We start from the raw sequence: 18,795 nt of genomic DNA, 5'->3' as shown, positions 1-18,795 counted from the left end.
GCCCAAAGCTTTTTTTCTTTCTTTCTTTTTCCCTTTTTCTTTTTTCTTTTTTTTTTTTTCTTTTCCGGCGCTCGGCGAGCCCGGGGAAGGCGAGCGGCGGAAAATAAAAGGCCGGGCGGGAGAAAGGGGCGGGGAGACGGCGAGGGAGCGAGCGGCTACCGGAGCGGGAAGGCGGGCGCCCCGTCTCCCCGGCCCCGCCGCGGACCATGTACCAGGACTACCCCGGCAACTTCGACACCTCCTCCAGAGGCAGCAGCGGCTCCCCGGGCCACCCCGAGACCTACCCCAGCGGCGCCGCGCAGCAGGTAGGGCCGCGCCCGGACGGGGCGGCGGCGGCGGCGCTGGGCTCCGCGCCCCGCGCCGCGCCAGCCCCTTCGGGACGCCGGTTTGGCGGAGTTTTCCGCTGGTTTCGGTCGGCGTGTGCGCGCTGCGCCGCGCAGCGCTGCGCGTGGGGCTCTGGGCGCGGGGCTGGCCGGAGCCGCCCGTCCCGGCGGGGCGACGCGGGGCCGGGGCAGGGCCGCCGTGGGCATCGCCGCGCTCCCGCAGTGCGCTCCGCTCCGCGGACGGTGACGGCCCCACGAGCGCGGGGCTGCTGCCCCTCCGCTCCGTCCTGCTCYCGTTCCCTTACGGAGCTTCTTTTAATGCACGTATTTATTTTGCCTCCTCCCTTCATCGCCGCTTTCCAGGTGCTCCGGCGTTTTCGGATGGGCTGGCTCGCAACAGTTTGGGCGTCCTCGCTGTGCGGTGGCTTTGAGAGGGCTTGCGTGAATTCAAAACGCTATTAAAGCCGCCTTAACGCACACGCGGGCACACCTCAAGCAGGCTCTATTTAATCTTTTGAGGTCTCCCTGCTTTCTGCCCCTGCCCCCAAACTTTCTGTCTGTGGTGGCGAGACTATTTTTACATTTCCCATCAGTGAGACCTTCTAAACGCTCACAGTGTGATAGTTTGCTTTTTCCTGCTGTCCAGACAGTCCTTTGATTGCCGAGAGTTGCTGGCTGGTATTTAGCTGTTGATCAGTTTTCCTGTTCTCTTGACCTTCCGAATGCAAGGGTTTTTTTTGTTTTGTTTTGTTTTTTTATGGGATTTCATATGATCTGGTTACACTCTGGGATAATGCTTCTTTCCTCTTGCAAGCTTCTGGTCTTGAGTAATAAAWGGAACTTGAAGAATGGAAGATATTTCCTGTTGAAACTGCATGAATTCGTGGATGTAAAAGACTAGTAATTTTTTTTAACAAGCCTTTTCATTTTTCCTAAGAAAACATCTCAAAACGGCTTGTATGCCTACATAGACTAAATCCACCACTTCAGTGGAAGGCATTACACAATCGGGCCAGTTATACAAACCTAGGTTATTTCATAACTTGTTTACATCAGCTGGCCTATCCTCACTCTTTCTTTTTCAGAGTTGTGCTCTTCCCCCCTCTCCCCTCCCAATAATATTATTTCTTGTGCGGCTTGTACGAGTGAACTGGCAGAGTGAGCACATTTCTGTCTTCACATCGAGAAGTCATAGGATCATTAAAAAAAAAAAAAAAAAGTCCGCTATTAAACTTTGCCAACCGTACCAGCCCGTGACATTCCTCACATTAAAGAAGTTTTACCAGAAATGACTCTCCGCATTTCCCAGCCTTCTCCAAACGCATCTCGCTGGTGCCCTCTGTGGGCTGCGCTGAGGACGAAGGTTTCCAGGGATTGTAGTTTGGAAGCAGATTATTCTCAGTTTTACAGTAAATGCCAGGACAAGGCGGGGGGAGCAGAGCGGTCCGAGAAACCAAACGTGCTTGGCAAGCTGCAGAACCTTTGGTTTCCTTCTCAGGTTCAGGAGATGCACTAGACTGAGGCACTTGTGTCAAGAGGTTGTGAAACTCTGGCCGTGCTTAGCGTTTGAGCTACAGAGAGCTRCGTGAAAGGGGCCGAGACTGCTTTTCCTCCCTTCTATTTCTCTGGTGTTGTGTGTCTTCCCCAGGCAGCTTGCATGTGTAGTGTTTGATATGGGTGCCAGAAAGTAGTTTCTAAGGTTACTATCTTAAYGGGGCTTTGAGCAGGACGCTGGCTTAGTGTCCAGAAAACAGAAATGTTTTCTTTAAGAATCTGGGAGATTTCTCAAGGCCCTGTGCATAGTCTTTCCCTTGATCCTTACAGATGTTGTAGATTAGGATCAAATGCAAGCATTGCCTTTACCCTAGGAATTGGGCTGTTTTGCTGATTCTGGGCTGTGGAGATCTGCAGAGCTTTATCTCTCAAGAAAGTATGCATTGCAGAAATTTTTCTTCTTTTTTATTTCCCTAAGCAAGAAAAGATGCATCAGTCACATGTTTAAGTGGAAACTGTGTCTCTGAGCCAAAACTTTGATGCTTTTTAATTATTTTTCCCATCCAACACAGTGCTGGAACATTTTTCTTTTAAGTTGCGTGTCATGTTATATTCCTAATGATTGACTTGCCATGTGGTAAACATAGACTTTAATGGGAATAATTTGTGTGCTCTTTCCGACCAGTTGACTTTGTTCTGAAATATCCCAGTCCTATGTCCACTTTTCCTTCAAGTAGGAAGGAGAAGTTCATCAGGGGGTTTTATTTGTTATAGGATATACCCCCTTTCTCCCCCAGGTTTGATATTTGTTTGTGGATTTGTTAGAGATCTACTATTGTTTTGAGGTTCCCCCCTCCTTCCCTTCCCCTGGCCATTTTACCCCTTTCTAGACTGGTTTCTGGTGCAGCTTAGCGCTTGTGGTACAAATGCAACTGGAGGTCTGGAGGGGAGTGGAGGCGCAACGTGGCACCGTATAGAAACTCCTTGCTGAGATGGAGAAGAGAAACTGTGGAGCCAAAGCCTGAAATATTCTTCTGCTGCTGTATCTTAAGTTTTGACCTGCTAAAGTAGCCTGTCTCTCACCATGGTAGGACTCGCTGGAGACTCCCTTGAATGTRGATCTCTGAGGCTGTTCTCCAGCCCCTTATTTTAAGGCAGAGTAGAGACCGGTCTCAGTTCTTTGCGCTCCATTTGTTTATTTAGGTGGTGGGCTTTTTTTTTTTTTTTTNTGATCTGTATGTTGCTTGGGTCAGGAGGAGAGCGGTGGCTTTGTGGCTGAGCGTGTGTGCAGCGCTGCAATCTGGTTATCGCCGAATCTTTGCTGCAGCCCTGCGAGCCTCTCCGCTGAGAGCGCGGGTCCGCAGAGCTGCGGGCGGGCAGAGGGGTGCCCCTCCTGGACGAGGCGAGGAAATGGCAGAGAGGTCCCTCCCGGGGAGGGCGAGGGGGAAGCGGGCGAGGGCGGGCAGCTCCATGGCGGAGGTGCTGCCAGGCGGATGAAGCCCTCTGAGGCACAGGGAGAGGTGGGTGCCCTTTGGGGAAAGGTCTGCAGCTGCAGGAYGAGGAGGTAGGTGCCCAAAGGGGCTGTGCAGGGAAGGTGGCAATGAAGTCAGGGCCTGCCACTGCAAGCGACGGTGTCGGGAGCCCTGGGCAGAGCGTTTTGGTGCAGCAGGGTTGGTGGCGGCACGGTGTCCTGGCGGGGAAGTGAGATTCGTGGGGAAAAGCTGGCCAGTCAGGAAGCAACGCTTAGGAAATCCAGCCGGAGCCCTGCATCTGGAGGCTTAGCCTGACGCAGCCTTGTGTCCCTTAGTAGGTACCGGGGGGGGGGGACGGGATGGGACAGGCTCTCATTTTGGAGAGCTCTCTAGGACGTTTCAAGGGGTTAGAAAGCAAGTTTATGGCAGAGATGGTGGGTGGCATGGGCAGGGACAGCAGTCTGACTTGTCTCTTCCCCAGGTCTGAAAGCAAATGCTAGGGAGTCGCAGAAGGATGAGGCTGAACTGAGCMGCTTCCCTGCAGTGTCCCAGGGACTACTGTTACAGTGAAGTCCTAAGTCAAATACAAGAGTGACTGCCAGTGGAGAAATAGCCACTTGATGAGTAACTTGGGTTCTGATCTCTAGGTCAGACATTTGTATCTGACTTTCATRTAGCTGATTTTGAATTTCCTGACCTCTGATGGGAACTTGGAGCCGGTCATTAGGTGTTGTTGGAGGGTTACAGTAATATGGTGTTGTAAGGGTTGTTTCCTCTGGAATGCAAACAGCAACTGCACAGTGAAGCACCGAAAATCTCAGTATGTTTTTTCAACTGAAACCTTCCAGCAATCCTGCAAAAAAGATAGGACCCTTTCTTCTCTACTTTTTGGGTACAGGAGGAATAGCACAGGTAGACAGAGGTAATGACAGAAGTCACCTACATGTCTTTGAGTTGAGAACCTGTGGTTTAACTAGTCTCATGCTTCCTTTTGAAAAGTTAAGATCCCTTTGTAATGGTGCTGTGGGTTGTGATGGCACCAAGGCATCCATTCCTGTGCCGTGTGGTCACAACCTACACTGGTGATGGGTACAGCAAGGAAGGGGATCTTCATCTRTAAACCCTTCTGTAGTGTTCACAGTTTCCAACCCTGAGCCTTTCTAACTAGCTCCTGAAGATGGCATTCACTATAAAGTGTGAGCCTGTTTTGGATTCAAACTCCAGGTGTATTATTGAGGTTCTGGTGGAGATTTTGCCAAGGCTTTAGTGCCACTGTCATCCTGTCTGCAAAATTCTCCATCTGCTTAACTTGATTCAATCCTTCCCTCTCCTGTCCTTTCTTGCTTGATTTTTGAACTGTCCAAAACTATAGTTGGGATTTGTCTGGGTTTTCTGCTTTCCAAGCTTCAGCAGCTGGACTTTTTCTGGATAATACTGGCCCAAAATGCTTTAGCTATCAGAATGCTTGCAGTAGCCTTGGTTTAACAAAACACATAAGCAAGGTGCTTGACTAGGCACACCCTGAAAAGGAAATCTATGAAGTGCTGTGCCTTATCTTGGATGCTTACCTGAGCTGAGGTCAGGCTGATGCAAGGGTTCTCGCTTCTCTGAGAATGTGCATTTTTCACAGGACCATTTCAGGGGTCACAGATCTACAGCAGCTATCACAGCTGGTTCTGCGAGCCTCATCCCTTGCGCAGCGAGTGCTAAGATTGCTRGAGCAAGGCATGTTTGTCTGTAAAACTGAGTCTGACCATTGAAAGGCTCCTGAAGAGAGCTCTTCATAGACAAAAGCATTCTTTCTCTCTTACTTCCCCCTCCGGGGACAGGTGATTGTTTTCCTTGCTGTTTAGTGCCAGCACATTATCCAGATGGATTTACCTCTGTCTGAAACARGGTGTGCATGTATTTTGGAGGAGATCATTACCTACTGCCTTGGTTTTACTGCTGCYGTGTTTTGTCTAGACAGTGTGGAGAGCTGCAGGGAACTTGTCCAATCTGAATCCTAAGACCTGTTTTATAGGCTGCTATTAAAAAGCATATTCTTGCATGTAACCATCCCAGGGCTGGGTTTCTTACACTCTGTGCATAGTGAGCATAGGCCCACTGAACAAGAAGCAAACTGTTGTTCTTGCTATGGAAACCTTGAATGAGCTGAGCCAGAATTTCAGGGACATCCTTTGGTAGGAGGCTTTGCACTGCTTGGTAAAGACATTTCAGAACTGAAGTTTCTCTTCCTTTTCTTTGGATTGGCAGAGAAGTGTTTTTCTAGAAACTCTTTAATTCCCCTTTTGCCCCATGCCGGAAGCAGTGGTGGGCTTGTGTGGGGGAGGGTGGCAGCAGTGGGGACACTGCCTGGGAAGGGGGGGCTCGCATACGGGATGCTGAGGAAGGAGGGAGGTGAGGAAGTGGGCTGGGAGAAGGCGAGGTTAATCCAGAGCGGAAGYGCTTTCTGCATAGGGCCACGACGGGTAGGAGCAGCCTGGGCTCCTGCAGAGGCTCCCAGCAGACCCTTCCTTTTTTTCAGGTGCTTCTGAGCCAATTCTAGCTCCTGTTTTGGTCCTCACTGATGCTGCTCCTTAGGACCTAGCTCATTTCTGAGCAATCCTCCATGTTCTGCTTTCATTGACAGTTTCTTCTTTTCTTTTTCTCTCCCTCTCTCTTCCCTTACCACATTCTAGAAATTTCGAGTAGATATGCCAGGATCAGGCAGTGCTTTTATCCCTACAATCAACGCTATTACAACCAGCCAAGACCTGCAGTGGATGGTCCAGCCCACAGTCATCACCTCCATGTCAAGTCCTTATTCTCGCTCACATCCCTACAGCCATCCGCTGCCCCCGCTGTCTTCGGTGGCCGGACACACGGCCCTTCAGCGACCTGGCGTGATTAAAACGATTGGGACCACAGTGGGCAGAAGACGAAGAGACGAGCAGGTAATTGCTGTGGGGAAAGTGACTCAGGGTATCTCAGAAATGGGTGTACAGAGATTTCCCTGCACAAGGGGGAGTCCCCTGCAGCCCCCTTAGAGGATCTCCCAGCCCCAGGCGGGAGAGTTGAGGTCTGTCCTATGTGTTGGACATGCACCGGGGTTTTTCAGGATGACTACAGAATAAGCTGGAGGGTGATTTTATTACTGCTTCCTCATCATAAGGCAAGAGTTAACCAATCTCCATAAAACATTTCACACCGCTGGGCCACACTGTGGCTTGGTATCAAAAGCAGGTGAAACTCTGAAGCTGAACCTTGGGTTTCAGTTTGAATGTCTGTGACTGCCACTCTAAGCAGAAGGAAACCTCTGAGTCAACAAAAGAGTTTTACATTGGCTCTTACTTTTGTAAATGACCCGAGTGCATCCACTGGTATTTTATATATGCTTTGTGGCAGCCAGCCCTACTCTAGTCTCACTTTTGGGAGATACCGGTGCCAACCAGAATTGTGCAGAGARCAACAGCAGCTCCCCGTAACATCTTAAGTCTATTAGAAGGAGCCTTCTGGATAGCTGGGATCGAATCAACCTTCCCACTGCAAACATGCAGTCGCCTCATCCCTTTACAGGAACATGGTGATGATCCCATGAGCAGAGCTCTTCCCATTGCTCTCGAGATGGCATTTTCATRGCTGGGGTGAGGTTTGCTCACCCTTGCTTGGATTGCTGCTGCCTGTGCTCAGTCTTCTGCTTTTATTGCAGGGCCAGGACCTTGGATCCTGTGCTCAGGCAGGGGGTGGACTAAATGCAGATGTCTTATCCTGAAATCCTTTCAGTCATGTGAATCTCTCATTGTCAGAAACCGCCTTCTCCAGGGCTGTCTAATGAATATCTATCCACAGTGTTAGGCTTTTTTTTTTTTTTTATAATACAAGATATGAATAATCTAGATCTCCCCAAATTGTTCCCAAGCAACAGTTGTGTGGGTCGCTGCAGAGAAATGTAATGAGACACACTGCACACCCTCAGCACATTAGAGCGCTGTTGCACRAGGTCTGTTTCTAATAAGGCACATCAGCCCTACTTTTACTTCCACGTCATCTGTTTTGATTCACAGTCCGATTATTTTATGTGGAGTCACTGCCTGTCTTATAAACCTAAAAGGCAGAGAAAGGGTTAACGGTGCTTGTCCAGAATGAGGTGCACCTCTGTTCAGGGAGCCAGGGCAGATGCACTTCAGACCTGGGTTTTTTAATCGGGAGCGATGAGCGTGACCCTCCGCGGGGCACACGCGGCTCCTACGGTGTGTGCCAGCCCTTTCCGCCCGGCTACTTCCCGGTTCCCCGCGCTCAAGGCTCGTGCCCAAAGGAAAGGAAGCTCTCACGAGAACTGGGAGAATAATTAGCAACAACTAATTTGTTTGACAAATGCTGCCTCTGTGTTCACAAATTGGCCGTGAAGAGATCACCATATTCTCCAGTTTATTTGTTGTTCGGAGTTATTTGCTGAAGGATGTCTGCCAAGCAATTCCTGGCCTGTGGCTTGTTTGCAAGCCGTTCATTGTGGGTCATTCAAATCCAAGCCCTTTTGATTAGACACGTGCTAAGTCAGTACCCGGGCGGTTTACCGTGACTCTTTGGCTCCGATTTCCACTGTGAACGCTGAATCGGAGTGCCTTTTTGGAAAACACTGTATAACGTCTTATGAAAAGAGCCTGTTTTGATGCCAGCGAATGCACGTATTGGACTTGGACAAACCACAGATAATGCATACAGCAGGGGCATTGAGAGTGCCAAATCAAACTGCTTTCAAATAAATCCAGCAACTGCTTACAGAATATTCCTTTTAAGAGCCATTATAATGTTAAGCACGTCCAGATTAGGGTTTTCAGTTCTGTCTCTTTGAGATTTTTTAAAAAGCGTAGCCTCTGAGCTGGAGAATATAAGAATGACTGAAGGCCCTAGGAGGAATAATTTTGTTCTCCCAAGTATTTCAATGAGATCTGTGCTTGTAAAGCATAAAAGGGCACTTGAAAATTGTATACAGAGGCCCCAGTCAGCACAGAATTTACGTGCATGCTTAATGCTGTGCTGCACTAAAGATACTTGTGCAAATACATGTTTACCCTCCACATGTGTGGGCTGGCAGTTGAGCAAGCAGAGCTGTACCAGGGAAGTGGTGCCTGCAGGGGCTGTGCTTTGGAGGGGGCTCCTTGCTGAGGGTGAATATGCCAAAACCCCAGCTGCTGCCCACCAGGGCAGAGATAACCACTTGCTCTGAGATGGATAGCTATAACCTGCTGATGGAGAAGCTTTCAGGTGCACAGCTTATGTCCTGAAGTCCTTGCTAGTCTGAGAAGTGCTTGTGTTGCTCGGTGTGCAGTCTAGGGACTTGCACTGTATCTGGCTGAAACAGCAGATGTGTCCAGAAAAAAGCAGAACAGAGCAAGGGAAATGCCCAGGGATTCAAATAAACTCTCTGAAACTGAAGGTTGAAACTTAAGGAAATAATAAAACAAACCAGAATGAGGTTAGAGTAAGACTAAAACTAAAAAGAAAAGATAGTAAAATGGTGACTATCTTGCTTGTGATATTGACAGTCCTAGAAGATATTAAAACAGAAAGCTTTTAAGGAAAGAGGTTTTTTCCATTCTCTACTGGTGATTACACAAGATCAGACAGAGTGCTTCACCCAGACCACTTGTTTCAGTTTAGTTTGCAGTCACTGGTCTGAAGCCCCAGCAGCACGTGCCAGCTCAGTGAGGCTGAAGCACATGGCGTGGGGTCATTTCACGGCAGAGGAGGATGTGTCGTGTGGCTCTGTTTACCAAGTGTATGCTGTGAATCCCCACACCGATCTGTTTGCACTGGCTCCTGCGATCAACGAGCAGGCAGTGGTGACCCTGGCAATGTTGGCTCCGTTCACGCTGCTGGACTTGCTCACCTTTTGCTTGCAGTGATACAAGCGTATTTGCCACTGCTGGGATTTATAAAGCCTTGTCTCAAACTTAAAATGCTAAGCCTGACTTGAGCAGATCTTGTGGGCTCCTGCTCACTTCCTCTGGTTTCGTAAGAGTGTAACTCTATGGGTTTCTATGGAACTGTTTCTGATTTACATCAGTGAGGATGTCAGCTGGCCTCAGGAAGCCCTTGATATCACTGGAGCCTTGCCTGCTGATGCAAGAAGCACAGTGTGCTATCTCGCTTAGTGCTTGAACATCTGAGGTCAGATTTTTGGGTGGAATATAAATCATTGTTGCTTCACGGACTTCATGAGAGCTCTGCTGATTTCCCCCTCTCCCCCCCACCCCATCTCCGACCTTCAAGCTAACAACTGTTTTTGTGTGGGAAGCAGCAGATATTTTCTTTCAAGAAAGAGGCACTTACAACATCATGCTCTGGTTTTGCTTAATGTACCACCCAAGTTGTGAAACAATCTGAGCATCTTTTATCTGTTTGGCCTTGGTGCAGATTCACTGTCCTCTTACACAATCTTCCCCCTGCTCCCCACTGTCTTCTCCTCACCCTTCTGCTAAGACCCGGTACTAGCAGAGATACTTTCATCTTCTGCTCATATCAGTCAAGAGGGGGAGTGTAGAGCATCCTGCTGGATCAGGCCTTTTTTCTTTGCGTTGTGGTTAAATCCTCACGAACTTGAAGGAATGCCTTGCTCAGATCTGATTGTGGATTTTCTTGGCACTTACCCGCAGCTGTCGCCCGAGGAAGAAGAGAAGCGAAGGATCCGGAGAGAGAGGAACAAGCTGGCAGCTGCTAAGTGTCGTAACAGGCGTCGAGAGCTAACAGAGAAACTCCAGGCGGTACGTGCTCTGCATGCAGTTTCTCTTTCCTTGTCGCCCACCCTTTGGACCAGCTCACAGGGCATTGCTTTCCCTCTGCTAGCAGGTCTGAAGAAGATGCTGCAAAACACACACTGCCTTTACCTTCTGATGCTGCTGCTCTGAGGCTGACTGGTAGTGTTGCCCCTTCCACAACTCAGGTGGCGAGGGCTCAGGCCTGGTGCTCAGGAGTCCGAATTCCTAGTGCTGACTGCCCAAAACATCCTAGTAACTCTACTCTCTTCTAACCTGCCTGTTAGCACTAGTTGTCCTACCTCTGGTCTCTATCTGTAAGTGGAAACAAAGATGCTGTGTGTCTCAAATGCATGCCCTAAGGACAAAAGCACTGTATGATCACCTGAGAGCAGCAGAAAATGAGGCAAACGTACCCATCAAAGCCGCATCCTTTAGACTAACCTTTGGTTGGAGATAACTGTTTTTGCACAAAGGAAACACCACAGATATATTTGGTCTGCAGTTCCTGGGGACGTGTGGCCCAGTGTCACAAGGGAAACTGTTAGTTCTGCTAGAAAAAGATAGGGACGGATGTAAGAACTGTGGGGTGAATAAGAAACTGGCTGAAGAAGAGGCAAGGATGGTTTGGGGAGTGCAGAGGGGAGGTGTGAGGCTAGAGGGAAACCCCCAGCACCACTCCTCGAGAAGCAGTCTGGGATTGGTCGTATTTGATTTTTTTTTTTTTTTTTTTTTAACCATCAGAATTTATTAACAGCAGAAGCAATGAAAGCGCACCAATGAAATGTGCTGCTGACTCAAAGCTGGGAGGTATTCTCAGTGTGGGGGGGAAAGGACATCATACAGGAAGAATTTAAGGATCCTCATGACTAAACTAATAGAAATGAGATGTATGAAGTGGGAGGTCATATCCTGAAGGACTGAGGGCCAGAACTTCTCTTAAATGGTGAGGTCCTTGCACAGGAAGATACTAATAGCTCACAGATTGACTATGAACCATCAGTTTGATGTGACTGCAGGAAAAGCAAATGCAATAACTCCAGGATGCATCAAGAGATGATCCAGTGGAAGTGAAAGTGTTTGTCCCTTGTGCAAGTCTCTGGCCATACCTCATCTAGAATATGTGCTACAGAGAGAAAATGGGAACAGACAGTTCAGAGGTTGCTCTACACTACCCCTCATCTGGGAGAAAAGAACTTGACTTAGCCTAACAAAAAAAAAAAAAGTGGAGAGAATGTGAATGCTCTGTGTTAAGGCATCTGGGAGATAGGCAGTGAGGGAGAAGATATGTAAGTCAGAGAATGAGACAGAGGTAGAAACTAGCCATGAAAACATTAGGGCAGTGTGATGAGAAGACCATTTGTAACRCTTAGATTAGTAAAGTTTGGGGTAGCTTCCCAGAAAAAGCAGAAAATGCAAATGCTCAACTAGAAATGGCCTGATGCATGTTTGACCCATGAAGGGACTGTGATATATCTGCTCATGACTGCAGCAAGCTGGACCTGGTTGCTGTGTTCTGGGTGAGGAGCCCAGAGCTCTGATATTTACTTATTCCTCCTTTGTCTGCAGGAAACTGAAGTGCTGGAGGAGGAGAAGTCTGTGCTGCAAAAGGAGATTGCTGAGCTCCAGAAGGAGAAGGAGAAACTGGAGTTCATGCTGGTGGCTCACAGCCCCGTGTGCAAAATCAGCCCTGAGGACCGCCGGAGCCCGCCATCCAGCAGCCTCCAGAGCGTTCGGACTGGAGCGAGCGGAGCRGTGGTGGTGAAACAAGAGCCTGTGGAGGAAGAGATCCCATCTTCCTCTTTGGTCCTTGACAAAGCCCAGAGGTCTGTCATTAAGCCCATCAGCATTGCTGGAGGTTTTTATGGGGAGGAGGCACTCAACACTCCCATCGTGGTGACCTCAACACCAGCCATTACCCCTAGCTCCTCCAGCTTGGTGTTCACCTACCCCAATGTGTTGGATCAGGAGTCTCCGCTCTCCCCATCTGAGTCCTGCTCCAAAGCTCACCGGAGGAGCAGCAGCAGCGGTGACCAGTCCTCGGATTCCTTGAACTCTCCCACCTTGCTGGCGTTGTAAACCCCCTGCGGCTCCCTGTTGCCAGTGTGTTACATCCCCACCCAACACCATGGGGGAAGCTCCCCTCCATGGCGTTATAGACAGGCACAGGATCGTTCAAGTACTAGGGCAGCAAGAACAAGGATGGGGAAGTGCCGCAGCTCCAGGAGGGAGAGCGAGGACCAACGCCAGCTTCCTGGAGGCAGGAAACGACAAGGGTGGGACTGACGCGCGAGGACTGTTTGGAAAGGGTGATTTTTTTCCCCCTGTAGGGACTGCCTATGGAAACCTCTTCACGGCCATAGTGGACTTAAGAAAACACTCTTGACCAGGACTGAAGGCGAACTGGAGATAGTCGCTAGTAGTCCCTTTCCTTTGTGAATTGATCTGATCGGTTATGCTCTGTGCTTAGATCATTCTGGTTAGCTAATTTTACTAGATCTCTTTTTTTTTGCCTTTCTCTCTCCCTTTCTGTTTATCATTTCCAATGTTGTCGATCCCATGACATTTCATCCAGTTGCTCTGAACTCTAAAGGCTTGTTAGGATCTCTCCTCTTGGGCAGGGCTGTGGGGAAACAGGTGGGGTTGTCAAGGCTGGAGCAGCATGGTTCAGAGAGCAGTGGGGGTCTGAGAGCAGCACAAGGGCTCAGCAACAAGGGCAGAGCTCATAATTCAGTGGCCTGTGGCACAGACATAGTGAACAGAAGGCTGCAGAAGATGTATTTATCCTCCTGGTCTCCTCAAAACCCAAAGTAACATCTCAGGGCCAGAGTAGCATCAGAAGAGCTGCTGGGGCAGCATTTTCAGTGCCTTTGGCAGGGTTTTATCCCCATTTGGTAGATTCTAAATCTGCTGCTTGACTCCTTTGTTTACTTTCCCTGGGTTGCCTGCTGTCTAGGAGTATTACACCTTCCTCCCGTCACAGCTCCTGACTCAGATGCTGAACTCTTCCTATTAGCAAATCCTCCCCTTCCCTTGGCTGTCTTTGCAAAATGCCACTGAGGGCACTGAAGGTGCCACTGAAGAAGAGGTGGCACCACATGCCTGTAAATCTGGCATGGAGATTAGTAGTGGATAAGAGGGTGAAAGTATCTGGCTGACCCCTCAGTGGCTCTTTCTTTGGCAAGCAAAACAGCACACGTTGCTGCAGTTGATACTAGTGGGTGTTTGCTCAAAGATTCCCAGCTCCTGAGGTTGGGAGGAAGGTGACGACGGTGTAACCTTGGGTACAATGCAGGCCATAAGGCACTCCTGACCAGCCATTGCATGCTCCAAGCAATGACCCGTTTAAATTACAGCAGAGCTTTTGGCAACCTCTGGTTGTGATTGACAAATTGACATTGGAAGAAAATTGATTACCATTATTTACACCTCAGTCTTTGGCCTCCAGTGTAATTGATCTGGTTTTGTTGGGGCTGATTGGCTTGAAGACCAGAAACAAATCAGAGAGCTCTGCCCCTAGCCCTGGGTCCTTGTCTCCTCTAACCATGGTCTTGGCTGCTAGTACCAAGGGCACCAGAGGGCACAAGCTGATGCTCTAATGCATCTTTAACGCTGGTGTTCACTACTGAAAACCACAATGTGCTTAATCTGTTCCTGCCCAGACCCAAGCTCAGTTCCTGTTAATGTCAAGGCACTGAGAAGCCATGGCCATGTGCACACTAAGATTGCCCAGCTTATCAGCTGCTTAGGAGGTAGCTCTTTGGTCCAGCCTGTTGAAGCTGTGGTGGCAGCTATTTATTTTGAAGTGGGATTTTTGTTGTTTGTTTGTTTAATCAATGGAAACCTGGATAATTCTTGGTTAGGCTGGACCTGGATAAATGCAGTATGCAGTGGTGGGGCCAGTTCTGTGAGATGACTGTTCCTGCAGCTCCCACTGACACCACAGAGAATTAATGAAGTTCAGTCTAGTGGAACCGGACCTTTACTCACCAGGGCTGGATTCCCTCCAACCTTGGCTACTGCCCCATTCCTTGAATCATTTCAAAGCGACACTACTTTGGCTCTAAAGGTAGGCTTTTGCTCCCCCCCCCCCACACACACACACCTCGATATTTATCAAACTTGCCAGAAATAGAAAGAGATGAGTGATATTTTTCCTCTGTAGAACTGTCAGTGATTCAGACTTTTTTGTTGTTGTTTAAACGTTTCCATCATTATGCTAATACTAGAAGTCTGAAATTGAGCTTACGCAACAAGTAAAGCTGATAATGCCCTTATGTGAACATCAAGACTTCCTTCTTAATGAAGTAGATATTAAACTTTTGGTAGTTAGCCCAGCTGATCATATTTTTGTACAGTTTTGTGTAGATGATGTCAGTATAGGAGAAACTGCTGTCTCTTTACTTGTCTCCATTTTGCCAGATGCTTGTTTGGGCCAATCTGGATTTAGAATCTAAGGCTATTCAATAAACTGTCCCTACATGTCACTTACATCTATTTTGGGCAGAACGTAATATTGACAAGTAGGGGATGTTAAAGTGAGGCAGCTGCTTTGAGGCCACCTGATCATGGGCTTGCAAAAGATCCCTGGAATCGAGGCTCAGCTGACAAATCTGGAGCATTCCTAGCCAGGAGTTTGGGAAGTCAGATACCTCCTCAAACCTGAGTTAACAGAAGTCATAGTAGGATAACAAAAACCTCTTTTTAAGTCTTGCTGGCCCTTCGTTAAAGATGTGATGTTTTTAACATAGTGACTTGTCACCTTTTCAGTTGCAGTTCAGTTATGTTAACCAGCTCATCATCTGTGTATCTGTCTCCTAGACAAAGAAGCATCTTTAGCATTGTAAGGCAAGTTTCCTGGAAAGCAAAGGGTTTATCTAGCTCTGGTAAGCAGGCAGGTAGCAAAATCCAATTGCATTTCTGAAAAAATCTTGAGATGTGGCTTTTGCTGCACTCAAACCCCATTGCTGCCAGTCTGCAAAAGCCATCCTAGAAATCCACGATGTTTATTTTCATATTTAGCTCAGTCCTTTATGATAGTTCCAAATTGCTCTCAACAAGTTACTTAACTTTCTTTTTTCTTTTTTTTTCTTTCTTTCTTTTTTTTTTTTTTTTTTTTTTTTTTTTTTTAAAAAAAAGGTATGAAGTCCTCAGCTGAGCAAGATCTTAAATGCGGGGCATTATCACTTATTTATACCAGGGAGTCCATGTCCTCATTTGTATGGGAGAGGCATACAGCCCAAGGAAATACGTCATTCTACCTTTACTTTTGCTTCACTTAATTATTGCCTCAAGGAGCTGCAGCTGGCTCCTGCCCACCGACTTGTCACTGATCATCTTGGAGATGAGACAGAAGCATCCCCTTTCCTGCCTTGTGATATCGAAGGGAACAGTTTGAAACTACACATGAAAGATGATCATTATCTGCAAGAACCCGAGTACTTTGTGGCTGCCTGTCTTGTCCTCCAGTCCTTTCAGAGGATTTCTGTGTTGGAATCGCTGGTCTTCTGCCTTCTGTATTTTGTGGATCAGCAATACCTTATTTTAGTTTCTAGCAGGCGGGTGTAGATTGAACTGTCTAGCTGTTTTGGACCTATTAGAACTAGTGTCTGACCAAAAGTTGTTCAAGTTGATAGAAAAATGCCCAGAGAATTTCAGCTAGTATTGGGTCAAACCTCTAGTGACTGGTCCAATGAAGCATCTAATAACAGAAATAATAATAAATTATTCAATGCCCAACTGGGAGGAGCAGTAGCAGCCACACTGAAGGAAACACTCAGCTTCCAGGTGATGTTTGCCATTCCAGTTTTACCCTCATTCCTCCTTTCCCCCCCCCCTTCCCATTGCCTTCATCCATTCCTTTCTTGTAGGTGTGGAGACTGGGTAAGTCTCAAACTGCTTGTGGTGTGATGGGATTTGGGACCAACGTGCTGGGGACAGTAGCTCTCTGTTGTGTTTTTATAATTATTATTTAAATGATCTATTTAGTTCATCTGATTTTGCTGCTTACTCTATGTAGGATCCACCTGGCCTTCATCCTAAATGAAAAAGAAAAAACAAAATGAAAACAAACCTAAGGCATTCCCCTAGTATCTTATTTATTGGCAGGCAGTCATTTTGTGCCTGCTGCAGCAGATCTGCCTGCCATTAATTTAACATCCTCCCAACTCACATTCCTAGGTTTTGGTGGTTGTTTTTTTGCTTTCTGTTTTTGATTTTCTTTCATTCTAAATAGACTTCTGAAATGTTAAGAAATTGTATTATGACACTTACAAGTTCATTTTTGTTAGAAAGGCCAAGTCAAACATTTTAAGAGGTGGGGGGAACAATCTGCATTTTATTTCTTATTTATTTATCATGTTTACATCTTTTTTTTTCTGTTCAAGACTTGGATATAATAAAGCATTAAAAATACTCCAATCTTCTTTTTTTAGGCTAATAATTTTTTTCAATTCTTTAAATAAAAGATTCTGGGTTTTGTTGTTGTCTGTATAAAATGTATAAAGAGATATGTTTCTAAAGATGCATTATCATTCCTCTGTGAACAGTAGGTGGAGTTGAGGACAAATCTCAGAATACAAGATAATAAAATCCCATCCTGTTTTACTTGTTCCCCTCCTATCCTGTATGATTAAAGGGTTATTCCACTTTCTTGTTTGTGGTTACTTGATATTAAAACCATATTAAGATGTGTAGAAAATAGACATCCAATTGTTTTTGCTCAGTGAGAGGATAAAATGTTGTATATATATTGATATACTGTGTAGTTCAAAGTAACATCAATAAGGGATAGTGCATCTTTATTAGAGCGATAAGTTACTAGTGTCGCTAAAGTCTACTTTAAGATCCTCAGATGTAAAAAGGGCCTGATTCTGAATCCACTTTCTTGTGGGTAAATTGAGAGCATCAATATTGTTTCACTGCTGCAAAGCAGATGTCAGAGGTGGAATCAAGCCTCGGTGATTGATGTGCAACCATGAGGATTATTGAAGGTTTGGGGGCACCGTTATCTTCTTTTCCTCAGAAGTTTTAGATCATGGTTTTTCTTTTTTGTCTGCGGTGAAATAGTTTCTGCCAAGGAGGTTCTTAAAGGTGACTATTGAATTGGGACCCTTCTTTGCTCGTTGTGATCTTTATATAGTTCTTGCAGTCATGGAGAATCTCAGCTCTGAGGCATTCTCTCTGGTGTTGTCTCTTTTCTGTTCTTGTTATTTTACTGTAATACAGGCCTACAGTATTTGCACTAAAACAAAAAGCTTATTAGAGAAAGCTTGCTGCTATGAAAGAAAGAACATATTAAAATGGTTTTGCTTTTACAATTTTAACTGAGTAGCATTTTGTAGAATAAAATCAATTTAGACTGAAAAGAAAAATGTCTTCTCTTTTTTCCTCTGCACTTCCCCTTCCACCCTCCTTTCTTTTCCTTCCATTCCTTGGTGGTGTAATGTTTTTCCCTCTSTCCCCCCCTTCTCCTTTGGTGCTCAGTTGTAATGATTGGCTGTATTGTTGACTATGCTGCTGAGAGTTTTGACACTTGTAAATCCTGTTTTAATGATGTTGTGGACACTCTTTTGTATAGCAAGAGCTAACTGGAGTTCTTCTCTCTCTGTTAATTGAAGTCATTAAAAAGCTCCCTTTGCCATGAACAATTAAAAGCTTGCACGTTGCTTCAATCCGAACAAATGGGTACAGCATTGCCAGGTGCCCGACTGTAGCACGTTTCAGGGCTTCTTTCATGGGAGCAGCTGCAATCCAGACAGCTGTTAGCTGCAACAACGGTAAATGGGGCAGAGGCTAACAGAGCAGACCACCTGGGCTAAAAGGCAAATAACGCATTAATCCTTTCATCCTCCTTTCAAAAAGAAAGGGATGGAGCTAAGAAAACACACGATGAGATGACTGCATTATTATTATTATTTTAAACCACCTTCAGGCAGAGGACTCAAAAGCTTCTGCTCTGAAATCTTGGTCTGGGGTGGTGTCTTCACTAGCGATGAGGAGGAGATTGAAATGGGATTGCCTTGCTCACCTGGGAACAGCTGCAGTCTCTGGAGTGAAGGGAACTCAGATATTTCAGGTTATGAGTGTAGGATGCTGTGTGCAAGTAAAAATGTGGTGGTGGGGGGGGGTGGATGTTAGATGAGTCATGATTAGCCAAGCTGGCATCCTTACTCACTGGTTTCTTTAGGAGTAATGTCTACTTTGGCTTCCTGCTGGTCTCTGTCTCTGTCTTCTCTGGGAAGCTGCTTTTTCCACTACGCTCTCACAGCATAGGAAGGAAGGAGATAACAGAAGAGATGCTGGAGTAAGTTTTGAAAGTTTTTTAGTGTATGAAAACATTTCTGAAGTCATGAGGAATGCCGAAAGCATCAGTCACCAGAACGGGGGATACATGCACATGCCTATGTGAAGTGAGCTCAGTGGTCAGGAATCCACTCTGTAACAGAGCTGTCACGAAGCAGACACAGGACAGCGTGGGCTGTAGAGCTGCAGCCAGCTGTAGTGTGTCCCAAGGATAACACAGGGGTGAGGGRAGAGCCTTTGGAGGCTTGCTTCAATTGCACTGGTCTTTGTGGGGCCGTAGGAGAAAATAGCTATTTTGAGGCTATTACAAAGAAACACACTGAAGAACCCACAAGCTTCGGCTTCTAATATCCGTTTCCGTGGGGCCTCAGGCATAGGGGAGTCCCCATTTGATCTGTTGGACCCAAGCTTTCTTTAAGGGGAGTGCCTCAAGGCTTTCCTGCATAAGTGCCTGCCTGTCTCACT

At 46.8% G+C, this 18,795-nt stretch overlaps 1 protein-coding gene across 2 annotated transcripts; it reads left to right on the top strand.

The window, feature by feature from the left end:
• The first annotated feature begins 14 nt into the window (after positions 1-14).
• On the top strand, positions 15-17,681 carry FOSL2 (FOS like 2, AP-1 transcription factor subunit). 2 transcript variants are annotated; one of them, XM_085315889.1, is made up of 4 exons: positions 16-305; positions 5,971-6,225; positions 9,928-10,035; positions 11,596-17,681. In XM_085315889.1, the coding sequence occupies exons 1-4, from the start codon at positions 207-209 to the stop codon at positions 12,103-12,105; spliced, it is 972 nt and encodes a 323-aa protein (XP_085172015.1). In that variant the 5' UTR covers positions 16-206; the 3' UTR covers positions 12,106-17,681. The 2 variants fall into 2 exon arrangements, with proteins under 2 accessions (XP_085172016.1, XP_085172015.1); XM_085315890.1 differs by lacking the exon at positions 9,928-10,035 and having other exon boundaries at positions 15-305.
• Positions 17,682-18,795: the final 1,114 nt, after the last annotated feature.

The sequence above is a fragment of the Rhea americana genome, unplaced genomic scaffold (assembly GCF_003343005.1).
Source record: "Rhea americana isolate MKP2758 unplaced genomic scaffold, rheAme1 scaffold_44, whole genome shotgun sequence".
Taxonomy (NCBI): domain Eukaryota; kingdom Metazoa; phylum Chordata; class Aves; order Rheiformes; family Rheidae; genus Rhea; species Rhea americana.
This window is presented reverse-complemented; position numbering and strand designations above follow the sequence as displayed.